The 15,947-nt window shown below is 41.3% G+C and overlaps 1 protein-coding gene across 1 annotated transcript in view; it reads left to right on the plus strand.

The window, feature by feature from the left end:
- Positions 1-295: 295 nt before the first annotated feature.
- hcn1 (hyperpolarization activated cyclic nucleotide-gated potassium channel 1) overlaps positions 296-15,947 on the plus strand; it is a 72,818-nt gene continuing 57,166 nt past the window's right edge. Inside the window, exons 1-2 of the mRNA XM_080873846.1 lie at positions 296-886; positions 6,963-7,386. Of these exons, the coding sequence (XP_080729972.1) occupies positions 531-886; positions 6,963-7,386 (780 nt within the window). The 5' untranslated portion in view covers positions 296-530. The remainder of the gene's footprint in view (positions 887-6,962; positions 7,387-15,947) is intronic.

Here is a 15,947-nt window from a genome sequence, read left to right on the forward strand (position 1 = left end):
CGAACCACAGGAAGCACCTAATCTATATCGGTTTATTAAGAAATAAAATAATAAAACCAGCCCTCATTAACTTGTCATACGTGTGTTTTTTCTTCTACAGCAGCGGCTTCCCCCTGCCGTGTGTGAAACTGTTGGCAAAGGAGGGGACTGGAGACGGAGGTGGGGGGTATCGTCAGCCACATTATGTAAATAAGGTGCAAGAGCATGTGCCAGTTAAACCGCAGTGTCGTGCGAAGTGAGATGAGGCACAGGCTTTGGACGGCAGAAGCCGGGGGCCGTCGGTAGATGGCGGTAACCCAAGAAACCTGATCCACCGGGTTCTCGGCCACTCTGTCTCAGTTTGCAGCACTCGCGTTGAAGGCAGAGGAGCCGAACAGTTTGAAGGACATCAAAAGAAACAGGAGAGCTCGCGGCGCGTCCTCTCGCTCCCCCCCCCCTCCCTCTCTCTCTCTCGAGCCGGAGAGGGAACGCGTAGTCTCAGAGAGAAAACAGAAGAAAACCCCCCAGAAAACGGGAAAACTAAGAGCGCCATGGAAGACAAATCGAATTCGTTCTCCAGCAACAAGGAGGAGAAGGCGGATGGGAATAATGTTTTTCAGAGGCAAGACTCGATACAGAAAAATAACACGGGGAGCCAGAACATGAAGGACCATGGCAACTCAGTGGGCTTCAAGGGGGAGCGGGAAGAGACCATGGTTGGTTTTGATGATCTGGAGGGGGCGTCCAGGCAATATGGTTTTATGCAGAGGCAATTTGGGGCCATGATGCAGCCCGGAGTCAATAAGTTCTCCTTGCGTATGTTCGGCAGCCAGAAAGCTGTGGAGAAAGAGCAAGAAAGGGTTCAGACGGCCGGATACTGGATCATTCATCCATATAGCGATTTTAGGTAAGGGCTGGAATAGACACCTGCTCAAACCCCCCTCCCCCTCCCCTTTATTTTATCCACCCTCACTGTCACCCTAAGGTCTGCAAGCTATAGCCTCCACTTGTTATCGCCACTCTCTCACACACAACCTGGCCCAAAGCGCATACGCTAATCTACCTCTGTATTTAGGCAATCAGGCTTCCGCTGTAGGGGAGGGGAGGAGGGCTTCTGTCAAAATGTGCTCAGTGATTGTGTGTGTGTGTGTCTGTGTGTTTCATTGCGGCATTTTTAGTGTTATTATTATTATAAGAGAAAAGGGAGGGACGCATTAAGGCTAAAGGTGTATCAGTGAAACGTCCTTGGATAAAGGATGGTGAATGTCATGATTGGAGAACACACACAGAGCTCAGCCCTCCTGACTGCTTCACACCAGCGGCGCAGTGGCAGCTTCTCATTGCGACACATTCCCTGCTCGTATAGGGGCGACCGTACCTGGACACAACGTGACAGTGCCATTGCACCATCGGCGGTTGTAAACATTTCTTTGTAGGCGGATGTGAGCCGATGGGCCTGCGTGCATAAAGGGAAAAAATGCACAGAATGCGGTAAAATCGTGCAGGGAGACGATTAAGGAGAAGATGGCCGTGTTTTGAATTAATTAGTAACAAAAAAATCTGATCTTCGAGTCTTATCAGAGAGTTTTTACATGCATTTTTTAAAAACTGACTTGAATGAGGAAATGTGATGGAATGTGTTTGTTTCAAAGGAACCGCAGAAGGATCGTGCCACACTTCCTTCCTCGGCACCCACTAAATGTCATAGTGGTTGATAATTTGGATTTGGTCTTTGGTTTGTGTAATTTATTTATTTTTCCTCTCTGCTGCACCAGCTCTCTGGCTTTATTGCAGCAGAGAGTTTGAGTTTCAGACCAGCTGCCTCCAATTTGCTTACATTTCCATACACAGTAAACAAATGAATCCAGGTAAAGGCGGTACGTGCTCACCCCCCCTCTCTCTCTCTCTCTCTCTCACACACACACACACACACACACACACACACACACACACACACACACACACACACACACACACACACACGCACACACGAGCTGCGTGTTTACAGTTTACCTCTTCACCAATTAAGCATCTCATTTGGTCCACCCTCTGCACCAGTGTCACCTGGCACAGCTTGGTGGTGAATATCATCCCCGTTTTCCGTTGTCGCAACACGTAACGTGTCGGGGCACGTTGTCGTCCCCCCCTCGGCTCCCAGTGCCTTGAGCTTAGAGCTGTCCATGGTCCTGAACTTAGAGCAGGCTGCAAAAATGCAGCGCTCCCTTTTTCTGCAAGGCTTTCTTTTGCTGCTGATTTTTTTTTACATACATTTGTTGTGATTAATGAGATACCACATGGTACTCACGGTAGCGCTAAACTCTATAAATCTTCATGCCCCACCCCTTGCAAGATCCCCCCCGCCCTTCCATGCATAAGAATAAAGATAACTAGGCTATCATAGCCTCAGCCACACAAAGACACTGGTATGCGTTTGCCCCTCTGCAGACACAGATGGACAATGATGGTAGGCAAGGATTAGCACAACACAACAGTCAACGAGCTTAACAGACTCAATTATGTAAGAAGATTGACCCCCTCCAAAAGATAGCCAAAGGGTATGACCAGAGCAGTTCAGTGAAATGGATACCTGTTCCACAGCTGTTAGTGAGTCAAGAGATTAATTAGTGGTCCCAAAGTGAATGGGCTGCATTTGTTATATTTGAGGAATTTCAAAAAATACAGTGGGGATTACAATGAAAATCAGCAGGAAAAAAAGGCTCTGTAATGAGAACATATGTGTGATTGCTCAAGCAGACTGGGCCTTCTTCTTTCTGCACTATTAGAAAATGTTTGTCTCACTCACGCTGGCAGAGGCCCCCTAAGGTTACTTCCTCATGACATTTTCCAGAGGGCTGTTTTTCAGAAGACGCTCTTGTCCTCCAGACAGTGCAATGAAACGACCCCCTTCTAGGCCGCTGAGACCGCCTCCTGGCTTGAAAGTGCTACCTTGAGGTTTTCATCCCAGTTTGTGCCCAGTTTGTGGTGGAAGAGACAAGGCTGCTTCTTTGTTGCACGTGGCTCCATGTACTATTTCTTGGAAGCAAATCTTCCTCTCTCATTTTTTTCTTCTTTTTGCTAAGAAGTCTTCGTCACTTGTTCGTTAATCTTATACTGTTACATACTCTCATCTTAATGTTATGTGAGCAAAAACAAAAGACACAAAACACTATCTTTAATGAAAAGCATTACGTAAGTACAGACCATGAATGACACCAAGCATTCACACGGGCTTTATATTGCTTTGTCGAGGGTTGAAACTCAATATTCAACATATTCTTTGTACACAGTAGCTGCTTAAAGATTTATGGCAGGTTAGTAATATTCATTATTAATAGATTTTTGAGAGGGCCCATGCACGGCCTCGCGCACCTCTGGTTTTGCTAAAGGTGGCTTTGTCATGCTCCATATGCTGTTGTTCAAAGACGTTGTGCAGGTTTTAAGCCTTTTCAAAGTAAATTCTCATGTTGCAGTTCTTTTAATTAACAGAATGAATTGTAGAGTCAACTGTGTTTCTTTCAGATAGTCTATACTCTAAAACCTGCATTCTTCTGAGTGGTTAGAGGCAGAAATTTTACAGTGTAGCTTTACTACCCCTAATTTATTTATTCCTAATTTAACAGCCTTATTAAAAAGAAGAAAGAGGCGAGTAAAGCTAGTTTAGAGTATTTAATCAAGCTTGAACAAATCTTTTCCCACATGTTCTGTTTTACTCATCTCGACATTCGTAGATGACTCTGACATCCTTTTTTTTTTAACCCAAAGTCTTTGTTTTTCTCTCTGTCTGAGGATGTGCCATGCTGTAGCACAGTGTACCTGCTACACTGTAGACTGGTTGTGCTGAGTAGGATCATGTGGACTTCATTGTGTTGCTTGGCAGGAGTGGGTCTGGCATTGATCATGATGGATCACTTGTTGTAAGAAGGAAACCTACAAGACAAAATGTGCTGGCTTGATTCAAGGAAGATTTTTTTTAACTTTCTTGTGATTAATCTGCCTCAGCTGGATTATTAGAGGCTCACTGCTTCCCCCTTTGGGGTTCTGTAGCTTCCAGCTCTTGTTATAAGTGGAACATATTGTCTCAAAGTATTTTTTCAGCGATACACTCAAATCGCATACGCTTTTTTGCTAGTTCATGCTGCGTGAGTGACCAGAGCGCCACAGTTTCTCCGTTGCTGCAGATCTTACAGTGTTTGGGAAATGTCTCCCATTTTAAACAGTCACAACAGCAGCGTGTTATAGCATTCAGACCAAGCTTTTTAAAATTGATTGTAAACTCGGGATAAAAGATGATTAGCAGAGTACACATTTCATCTGGATGTGAATCCATAGCTGGGACGGGACTTGAGTGCTGAAATGGGCTGGAAGGGGAGGCTGTACTCCGACAGCACCGGGTGAATGTGGAAGTGGAGTACTTTAGCTGGAATCCATTGCTAGTGTTGGTGCCGCAGTTACAGTTAAGTGCACTGCACTCCCTTACTGGTTTAGTTGCGGTGCTTTCTTAGAAGTGGCACATTAGACCAAAAGCTTAAGCTTAATGCAGTATCAGAGCTGCCTCTGTGACTAGGTCAGTAAAACCAAAAGGAGCACACCTGCGTTGGTGTTACCATAAATAAAAAAATGTTTTTAGCATTTAAACTTCCAAATTAGTATTTTCATTATTTCAGTCTGATAACTTAACTTAAAATGAGTACTTTATTACAGAAGCAGAATACAGTTAGACTATGGTACCTTTGAAGTTACATACTCTGTTGTTTTTGACTTTGGTATGTGATGAGTTACATGTAAACTCTAGTAGCATTGGGGTTTCACTCCCTTTGACAGATTTCTTGTATTCTTCTGATGACGAATATTTCAAGGTTGCTTAATGCTTCTTTTATTTGAGAAGTGAAGCACAATGTTTAATTCAACAGATATGTGGGTGTCTTAGAGGTCATGTACAGTATAAATACCACCCACAAAAGTCACAATAGAAATATAAATATGTTAGAGATGTGGGAACTCTGTCAACATGAGTGGAAAACATCCAAATTCAAAAAGTGATTCAACTTAAATTCTGATATTAAAATCTGTTTGCTGAAAGCAGGAAAATAAAACATCTTAGTTCACAGGGACTAGTTTTTTTTAATCTCCAAATTAACAGACTGTACATCTTGAACTCACATTTTTGTGTATTATTTATTATTTAACTATTTTTGCTCTACCGTTGTTCTCTCTTTTTTTTTTTCAGCTATAAATGTTTGTGTTCATTGATATTATACAATCCTTGATCCCCTTAGATTAAAGTTGAAAAAGATTAGTCATGGCAGCCTCTTCTTTAACACTGAAATACAGTATAAACAATTACAAGAAAAAAAAGTCACACACAACATGACGTATCAGGTCAATAAGCATCAGCTTATTGAAAGGTTGATATAATGACACACGTGCTAAAAAGCGTATAAAAGCACAGCTTTCGTATGTTTTTTTTAAATGCTCTTATTACTCATAATGCTATAGCTCGGTTCTAGTGCGCATTGTACTTGTTGCGTAACTTTGTTGTTATTGTGCTGACCTGAGAGGACTCAGTTTGCATCATGGTTTAGCATGAACTCAACGAGCTCAGCAGTTCAATATCTGCTGGGGTAAAAATACCTATTGTGGACCTTATCAGCCACCTCAATGTTTAGTTGAAGAGAAGACAGTTATCAGACATGTGATCTGTGGGTATTTATAAAGCCAAGGCCTCGGCTTAATTTATTGAAACAGATCCATTACTGGGTGGCAAGTCTGCCAGACAGGCATCCGGCCAGCCAGTTCATTTCTACCTTCAACAACAACGTGATGGTCAGCAAGGCAGAGCAGAGGCAGGCACGGAGCGGGGATAACGTCAGCGGAGAGTTTTTAGAGTGAGATAGGATTGCTGAAAGCATCTATTTTCATTCATGGTTGTCTGGCCTTTACTCAGGGCCCAGAACACTTTGTGAAAAGAGCAGGGTGCTGATGAATTACTTCTGGCTCTGTTCATCGAAAGGCAGAGGGCAGGGACATTAACACAGCCAGGAAGGATGGAGAGGGTCTCAGTCTAAAGGGCCCTGAATACATATAGTAAGTGATAGCAGTACATTACTGGATGTCCTTGAATCGTAATTAACTTTGAGCCCGAGAGTTTTGGTACGAACTCAAGTATATACTTCTCGGAGCGAGATCTTAAGCTTGCATGTATGAGCCTTTCCAGATCTGAGCTGAAAGATTATCTAATATTGTCGGCTGTTTAGATGTTGCATGTTATCTGCTGATAGCAGAAGTGGCAACGTAAGATCTTTCAGGCTGTGTACCTTTGCAGGCTGAAGCACTGGATAGGCTGCAGTGAAGAGTTTCATAGGCAGTGACTGATGTCAGAAGGTGACTACTACTGACTTTTATAATCCCCTTACCTCTCTGCTTCCCACATGAAGTTGGAGTTGGAGCAAACTGGCGTTATAGCTATCGTAATGAAACTTGTTTCACACTTTCCCTCAGAGTGAATTGAGTTATCGCTGATACGTAACCTTTTAAATGTTCTAATAAAAGAACGGGATGTAGCTTCGTGCTCTTGAAGCGTATCTTATTTGTAGGCAGCAGAGTATTTGAGCAAGTTCAGATTGAATAAGAGGCCCAGCTAATGTTAGAAAGTCATGTGACCTGACACGGTAAATACCGTATTTAAATGTCAGAAGAGAGCAGAGTGATCGGGCATTTTTTTAAGCAGAGCTTTATAAATCAACATTGTGCAGTGCTCCTCTTTTCTGGGACTGTTCTTCCTTTTCATAAGACATGTAGTGACAGAGTGAACAGTCACCTCTGACCGTATGCAGTGCACTGGGATAAACAGAATTATACATATAAACAATATCAGCAGAATAAGCAGAAAAGAAGCATGATTTCTTTTCCCCTGTGGACTTCAGTTTTGTGGCTACAGCATGTTTTATCGCTTGCATTACTCATTTGTTTCGGTTTTTCCACAGGTTCTACTGGGACTTGATAATGCTCATCATGATGATGGGGAATCTAATCATCATTCCTGTGGGAATAACCTTCTTCTCAGAGCAGACTACCACCACCTGGCTGGTCTTCAACGTGGCTTCGGACACCATCTTCCTGGTGGACCTGGTCATGAACTTCAGAACGGGGATCGTCAATGAGGAGAGCTCAGAGATCATCCTAGATCCCAAAGTCATCAAGATGAATTACCTGAAGAGCTGGTTCGTCGTGGACTTCCTTTCCTCCATTCCAGTGGATTATATATTTTTGATAGTGGAGAAAGGCTTTGACTCAGAGGTATATAAAACAGCTCGCGCCCTGCGAATCGTCCGCTTCACCAAGATCCTCAGTCTTCTGCGTCTGCTAAGACTGTCCCGACTCATCAGATACATACATCAGTGGGAGGAGGTGCGTATATATTTGTCTTTGTCACATAAATTAACAAAGTTGTGTGGTCTCTTACTGTGATTGGGTGGGGTCCTTGCTTGGGAGTTATCTACTTATCTGTAGGTAACTAGTGTAATCAGTTTCAGTTCACTGATGTGTGAAATTAATTTGAAATGTGAAATCAGAGCAGATGCTTTTATTAGGAGAAAAATACAACACGTCAACCAGGTAAGGAAATCCCAAACAGCTGATTCTGTTCATCTAGACGTAGCGTTTTCAGAGGTAAAGCCTGACCAGAGACTGGAGAAGTTGGATGAGTGATGAAACGTTTCGCCACTGAAATCACTACGTCCAGATGAACAGAATCAACGTTTTGGGAACACATTTAACAGTTTACCATTCCAGTGGTCTCCAGTGTAAAAAGATGAATCTGAGGCATAGTGAGCAACCTTCTTAATAGTTTAACTGTAGTGGATTTTGTGTAAATATCACAAGGTTATACCCAAAGGACATAACAGAGAGTGATGCATTACTTACCCACTATTGAGTCACTGCATGTCTCAGACTTTTTCCAACCTGAATCCAGTGTTCTCATCCTTCTCCTAAGGACTAAGTAATTACACGTCATCGTGACCCTGTCATTTCAGCTAGTGGATCCAGTTTAGATATCACGGCCAAAGTCATTACTGTGTGTACGATTTCGTAGTTAAAATGTAAATAGGTGAACATAACGCTGTCATTTTTAATCAGCTTGACTCCCTCTTATTTTAAATGTCCTTGCAGCAAAGCGTCAGGGACACGTTCCTCCCTTATTGTTACACGTGCTGTTAGCCATGCTGTTTTAGATTGTTTGATATGCACGGAGTGTATTAAAAATATATCAGCAGCAAGAGGAGTGCAACAAGGCATAATGTGCTATGTGCATGGACTGTATGTAAAAGATGGATGCAGCCTCCAGGTTTGAAAAGTGGAGTAAATTTGTATGAAGGTATACGGGAAGGTTGTAGAGAGCAGATGACGCTGCTTGTTCATGTGTCATTTAACAGTTCGGTAAGCACATTCTTAATTAATCTAGTGTCTCATTTGCTAGCTTCAGCCCATCTTTATTACACAATATTGTATATAAGAAAGTGAAAAGGAACTTTTGTGTTATTAATTACTTTGGTGTAGTATCTATATCCATGGGGGAGGTCTTTATCTGAGGGAAAGCTGTAAAACTAATGAATGAATACAGTTAGAAGTCCAAAATTGATCCTGCCCTTCACATTTCCAAAGCTTTCCAGTGGGCCGGATTAGAGTCTTTGCGCGTCCAATTCTGGCCCGCAGGCTATATATTTTACACCCCTGCTATAAACCAATCGATGACATCACGGTGGCCACATCTGGCTTTTATATAAAAGCTGCTGTTGTGCCCGTGTAAACATAAGCTCCAGTCAGAACTGTGCCTGATTCCTGGTACCCATACTACGGATCAGTGAACTTTTATAATACAGAAAAAGATCATCTTTCTGCTTAAGTACCAGCGAGGCAGCTGACTTTTAAAGTGTTTATGGTAGCTTATAGCTTTCTGTCAGTGTGTGCTTTAAAAATTTTTTATTATCCTTACTGTGTAATGTGGCATTTGAAAAACAAAACCATTATTCATGCTTCAGTAAAGCATTATTAAAGCTTTGCTGAATATGGTCTCTGGTTCAGGATTCTCACACACACATACGAGCACACATACGTCACACAACACACTCTGAAAGTGAGCGCACTATAGATGGTGGTTGCTTGGTGTTATTATCTTGGTATGTACACTATGTGGGAAGCTGATTGTGAGGTTCAGCGTAGTTTGCAGACTTGTATACATTGGGAGGATGAGACAACGTTGGACCAGGACAGAAGCATAAATATTCAGTGCTGCAAGGTTAATGAGAATCTGCAGTGAGGATGCAGGCAGCCAGTGCAGTACAAAGTACACAGGGATGTGTCATAATGCCTGGCTGCAACAGCACAGCTTACAGGCCTGCGCTACTCTCAGTTCATCTCTCTCACGTCATTCGTCTTTGCCTCCAATCGTTTCGCTGCTTATCAAACTCCGTGGCTCCTTCTTTCCCTCTGGTTCGCCCCCTTCCCCCCAGTTGCATGCCTTTTCTCACCCTCTCCCTCGCACGGCATGTCCTCCTTCGGCATGTTGTCTTTCTTTAAGACATGTCCAACCCCTGTGCACTTAAGAAGATAGTTTAGTATATGAAGCTTGCATCAATTTACTTATTTCGCTGTAACCATATTAAACGAGCACACCGAATAATAAAACAACGGCGAAACAAACACATCCACTGGAGATGCGAGAGGGGAAGAAAAGGCACTCGGTGGAAACATTCCAAGCTGTCGTAACATGTTAGGTGTGGGATGCAGGATTAGAGCTTTAATGGAGGGACGAATGTAGTCTCCTGCCATTGCAAAGATTTTCAAGCTGTGAACGTTCGTTACGTCAGCCGTGGGATGGACCCAACTAGTTATTCAGTCAGTTTCTACAATAAGTCATCCTCCAAACTGTATGTCCATCCGTCATTCCTTCATCTGGTCTTTGCTCCCTCCCGCCCTCTTCACTCTGTCACCATCTTCTCCCTCCATCTGTGGAGTAAAGGAGGCTGTTATTTCACCAGTGCTGGCTGGCCATTCAGTCTTTTTTCACTTTTCCATCACTGCTAATGTCCTAGTCACGGTCTCTATCAGAGAAAACCTATTCTTATTCTTTAGGGTTGTTACCCTCCTAAAATCTTCATTTTTAGTTCAGAGCGGAATTTTCCCATTTAGCGTGATCGATACTGAAACTGTATCTAATATATAAAAAATGAGTCTTTGGAGTCACCTGCAGGTATGTCTGAATGATTTAGCTGTGTAATTTGTCAGTAAATACTCCACTTTCCTTTATTAAAAGTGCTTGTGGCAAGAAGGATCCTGATACAGGCAGTTTTGGTGGATATCGGGTATTATGGTTGCAGTAAAACAGTTGAACAGCTACAGTATTAGGACCCAGTCAGGACCTGACGTGTCTTATTTAACAACTCGCACAACTGCCAGTCATTAGAAAGACATTATAAACTCCACTTCGATGACTCTGCCTGTGCCAGTTTGGAAATGTAATAAAGATGGAAGAAAATTAATAAAAAATAGTAAAAAAAAAATACCATTACTAGTGTTTCATGGCAACAGATATTAAGACTTGGTAGCTGAAAAGACGTCTACTTGTTCAAGAGTGCATGCTGCTGTTTGTACTGTATCCAGTTGTCTGGTTCTCTGTGTGTTTTCTAAATCATTCATCATGTGCATGTGCAAACATAATTATTACAATGTGCAGTACTTAGGGAAATTGCAGTGTACAGCGTGAAGGTCACGTAGAGCAGTAAATTCTGTGTGCTCAAACAATCTGAGTGGGGACCAACCAAAGGGAAGCTTGTGCACTTTTTACACATGTGAAAGTAACTACTGATCTTTCATACATTCACATCAGCAGTGTTGGTCAAGTTACTTGAAATAGGAATTAGTTACTAATTACTTTTCTAAGAAAGTAATCCCATTACTTTACTGATTACTTATTTTCAAAATGAATTAGTTAATTTATTACTTTGTTACATTCCTGTGGCAGCGTGCTCGGTGCTTGCTAAGATTTGAAGATTAATCTCTCCTGCACTCCATATTGTCCACTCGTACATCCTTGTCATGAGACACTCTCATAAAATCACGGTTTAGTAACGCAGTAACGCGGCATGCTTACTGGAAAGTAACAGTAATCGAATTACTTTTTTGCAATATTAATCCCTTACTTTACTTGTTACTTGGAAAAAGTAATCGGATTACAGTAACGCGTTACTGCCCATCTCTGCACATAAGTGCTAAAAAGTGCAGAGCTAAAAATGTAACTTTCTGCTCTGCTTTTGTCCACGTGCCTAAATGCACTGAGGCGCTGCCACGTGATTGGTTGATTCAGCACTGTGCCATTCATGATGTTAAGAAATCCTACAGGTCGTTATTTCCCATAAACAGAGGATTGGGAAAACTACAAGTCATCTAGCTTACCTCTCAACTATAGTGCCTCATTAGGGAATTACGTGTAATTATTAACAATTTAACAACTGAGAAATGAGAAGAGTTATCTGGTTATTTTACACCTAATTTCATGTGATTTTTTTTTTTTGTTTTAACTTTCAAGGGCATTTTGCCCCCTGCTCCTATTCATTTCTAACCCTGCTTCTCTTATGTTTCTCTTATTACTTCATGCCCTCACAGACACAGAGCTAATTATCCCAATGACCTTAAAGTCACAGTAGTGGTTTTTTTTTTTGTTTTTTGCTCTCTCAGAATGTTGGCACCTTTGGATATGTGCTAATGTCAGACAGATCTTAATGACGTGTATTACAGGGAAATGATTTATATACTATCCTATTCAATGCTGGTTTTAGTTTGTTTTATTTAATGAAAATGTAAAAGGAGACTAAAAGGATAACATTTTTAAACTGCTGTAGAAAATCCCCAGAGCTCCCAGTGCCACATCTGGCTTATCACAGTCACCAGGCCTCCCGCCAGATCCCAGCTCAAGCAGGAGGGCTCAGGTTGGGCTTGTGGCAACATACCATCCCCCAAGGGGAACTGTACCCTTTTTGAGGGTACCAGACAAAAACAAAAACAAAAAAAACCCCCAAACATCTGTCATACAATATTTATTGTTTATTGTACATTTAAAATAGAATAAAAAACTGTTGTTGGTTGTATTATGAAAACAAAACTGCCACTACTCCTGTTGCTGTTATGTGACCTAAGATATTAAATAACCATTACATCTGTGGTTAAATAGGCTTCAGTTTTAGCACAAACCCCCCAACTTGTATGTGTTGTATTTGTCGTACCTTTTGCTGCCCTCTTTGGCCAGGTCTCTCTTGGAAAAGAGATTTTAATCTCAGTGATACTTTTTACCTGGATAAGTAAAGGATGGGTCGTGGTGTACGGTACAGTGGAGACTATATAGTAGTATCTATGTTTTCAGTACTTGCTAGTAATGCATCTGGATTGCTGCTGTTGACACGTGTGTGCTGAGCATCCACATATGTCATGACCAGCGTTGACTTTGCTGCCCTGAGCTGCCTTCAAGCCTCTCCCTCTCCTCTTCTGTTACTTTGATCTGTTGGCTGATGGCGTCCAAGTGCTGAGACACTAACCAGCTGCTTGTAGGAAGCGTCAGCTCCCATGTGCACCTTCACTTTGTCGTCACTGTAGTCACAGACTAATAGTACAACCTGTTTCTGTGAGTATCCGTGTTACTGAATAAGTCAAATTGTCCTTTTATTTGCCTTCTAAAAACATTTAACCTGGTATTATTAATAATGCACTTTATCTGCAAACACTGCTGGTTCAGGCTTTTTAGTTGCATACTTTAAAAACAAAAACAGTAGTATCTGCTACAGATGACTGCAGAACGTGATGCAAGTGATCTGATTAATTAGAATCTGCCTGTAGGGATAGAGATGTCGTCCTAAGCAAAGGTGCTTAATTCACTGTCGGTAAATTGATCTGAAATGGGAGAAAATGTGAGCCAACTGACCCGAGTGTCCAGTTCACTGAAGAAGAGGCTTTAACTACATTTCCCTGGCTATATTTGGTCTCCACTGAAATATCCCATGCTATTTGTATGACAGCCTGACAGCATGCCCTTTTATACCCTGCCATCGTCAGACAAAATATGTGAACGCACTGATGTTTGTCAGTTTGTGTTTACATCAGTGGCTTATGTTTCAGTTTGATCGGTATGCTAAATTAAAGCCAGAGCAGATCATCGGACCTCTGTCTGTAGCTCACTTCAAATAATGCACAGTAAATTAAACACAGGCTCACAAACAAACAGCCATGCCAAGTATTAAGTCAGAAAACAGCTTAACTTTCAAAAATTAAATATTAGCCAATTTATTTGATTAAATGTGTTTAATATCTCCAAATAAACATATGAAACATAAAAAAAGAAGGCATCTTTGCTAGATAAAGGATTCTTTATAAACAGCTGAATATTGAACTAAGTGCTACAGGCACTGAAAATTAAGATATAACCTTCTTAGTGATGAATAGAAACTGACACGAGGTACTGAAACAGTAAGGTGAAAAAGGCCGTAGTGTTCTGTGAGCCATTGTGTACTGTAGTCTGCCACGATAGCAACAAATAGTTTGGTGCCAAAGCAGATTAGTGGGACTGTGTTTGCAGAGTCCCGTGGACCCGATTCACCTGTCTCAGAATAGGCAATGCCAAGTATTCGGTGCCTTAAGGTCTCTGCCCTGGTGTCATGCAGGGACACAGGTGCATAATCGCACGCACACACACTGAAAGTGTGCTGAATCATAAAGCGCTGACTCATTTGTTGTGAGGTTAAAAGAGAGATCATAAAGAGAAAAAGAGAGGAAACAAATAGAGGAAAGCACCGGGGGTGGGGCGGTGGGGGTTATAGCTTTCCATTCTAATACTTTGTTCGCTTGTTTATAAGATAAGATAAGATAACCTTTACTAGTCCCACACGTGGGAAATTTGTTTTGTCACAGCAGAAAATGGACAGTGCAAAGTTATATAGCAAAAATGAGAGAACACTGGAATACAATAAGGATAAGATACTGTAAACAACTGTACACAATAGAATAGCATAAAATAAAATACTATATACAATAGAATAAAATAAAATAATATATACAATAGGATAAAAATAGAATACAAATGCTATATACAACAATTATTGTACTGACCCTGTTTTTTTCTGTAGTTACAGATGAACGATTATGCAAGGTGAACGAGAAATTAAACTGGATGCAGTAATGTGTTTTTTAGTACTTCTGATAAGATACATCGTCTGCCAGTTTGTCAGCAACTATCTTAAATAAAGACAACATGAATCTATAAAGAAGATATACAATCCTTTTATGACAGTGTTTACTGGAGGAAAATTACATCCTCTTAGTTACAGGACGCGCAGGCAATAGTGGCGAGGGACAGCTGCGGTTCTCTCCTCTGTGAAAGAGCAAAGGTACTGGCTGATGACGATGTACAAGTGCTTGATGTGATGTGAGAGTCTGGGAATTGTTGTGAGATTGTGTCATATCTACCAAATGTGTTCATTTTTATATGTGTATTTCATACCTGTGAAGGATTCTGATGTATGGATGCTGTACTAACTATTGCTACAGTGTACAGTATTTTTATAATACTTAATGCTGATGAACCAATAGCATGGATAGGATCACTGCAAATAAAAAATAGGAAAACGTGCACAATAGTGTTGTTTATAGAGATGAATTTAACAGCATTAAAGCTTTAAAAGTGACAGCACCACTGAAAGTTGAGGCGGCGGAAGTTGAACCGTGAACATGTTCCAACTGTGGCGCAGGTGTGAGCTAGCCCAGATTTTCTGTTGGGCTAACTCAAGAAGCAAACATTGCCAAGGCTGCACAGCTGGTTGTTTATATTTAATGTCCCAAGATGAACAGGGGGCATTGATTTTCAAAGCACAAAAACACTCTGCTCTTGCTTATAGGTTCGGTCGAGGACACTGCAGGACAGGAAGACTTTGACAGCATACTTTATATGGTGCATCATAGTTTTCTGTGCATGTCATTTATCAAACTGAGCCAGCAGCTAAGAAACAGCTTGTGTGTGAAGTAAAGGAGGAGATGTGCTGTGAGGCTAGTTGATCAGGCCCCTGAAGATATTGATGAATGCATTAGCTTAACAGACATTTGAAAACAGAAGATTCACGTATTGCAGCTTTGATAAAACTGATGCTCATTGTGACTGCACCATTGGACTGCACCATGACATTTTGACTGGACATTTCTAGTCTGCATTAGGATATTGTTACATGAGAGTCTAGGGACTGCTTGGATCTAGGGTTCGGCCTCTTGAAACATATGCTTTAATGCTTTCTCTTTTCTTAACAGTGGCTCTTTTAGCTCAATCTTCTGTTATGCATTTTCCATGGTCAGAATAAAGTCATGTTGCCGATGGACTCTGCAGACTTTGGCTAAATTGATGACTAATTACATAAAAATGGCAGTGCTATTGTTTTTATGAATTGAATTAAAAACATAGACCATAAAGCATTTGCAGCATTAATGCAAATGAAGAAAGGCAACATAAACATGAAATAGCTACATCCTGTAAATCCAAATGCTGTGTTTATGAGGGGTGGGTAACTCATTTGGGAAACTTAGATTGTGGAGTAAGGTACCAGTGAGATTAATTCAGTTCTGCTCAATATCAATTTTATCTCTTTATAAACTGCCACTGGTAAGAAAATATGCTACATTTAAGTGACTGAAATGTGAAATCAGCGGAGCAAGTGCGCCAACATTTTATCACTAGCCCCAGCAAACATGCTGTTAACTCCATGAACTCCCTCTCGTGGTCTCTTTCACGGCATGCATTGCTTCCAGCTCCTTAATAAACTCTTTGGTTATCCCACGTACAAAGAGGAGTCACTGAGCTGTCATGGAAACCCCAGATCTCATCCAGAGCCAAGTAGAAAAAGGTAAAATTGAAGCTGAAGGATTTTAAATTTAAGCTAACG

This window comes from Rhamphochromis sp. 'chilingali' (genome assembly GCF_963969265.1).
Source record: "Rhamphochromis sp. 'chilingali' genome assembly, chromosome: 2".
Lineage (NCBI taxonomy): Eukaryota > Metazoa > Chordata > Actinopteri > Cichliformes > Cichlidae > Rhamphochromis > Rhamphochromis sp. 'chilingali'.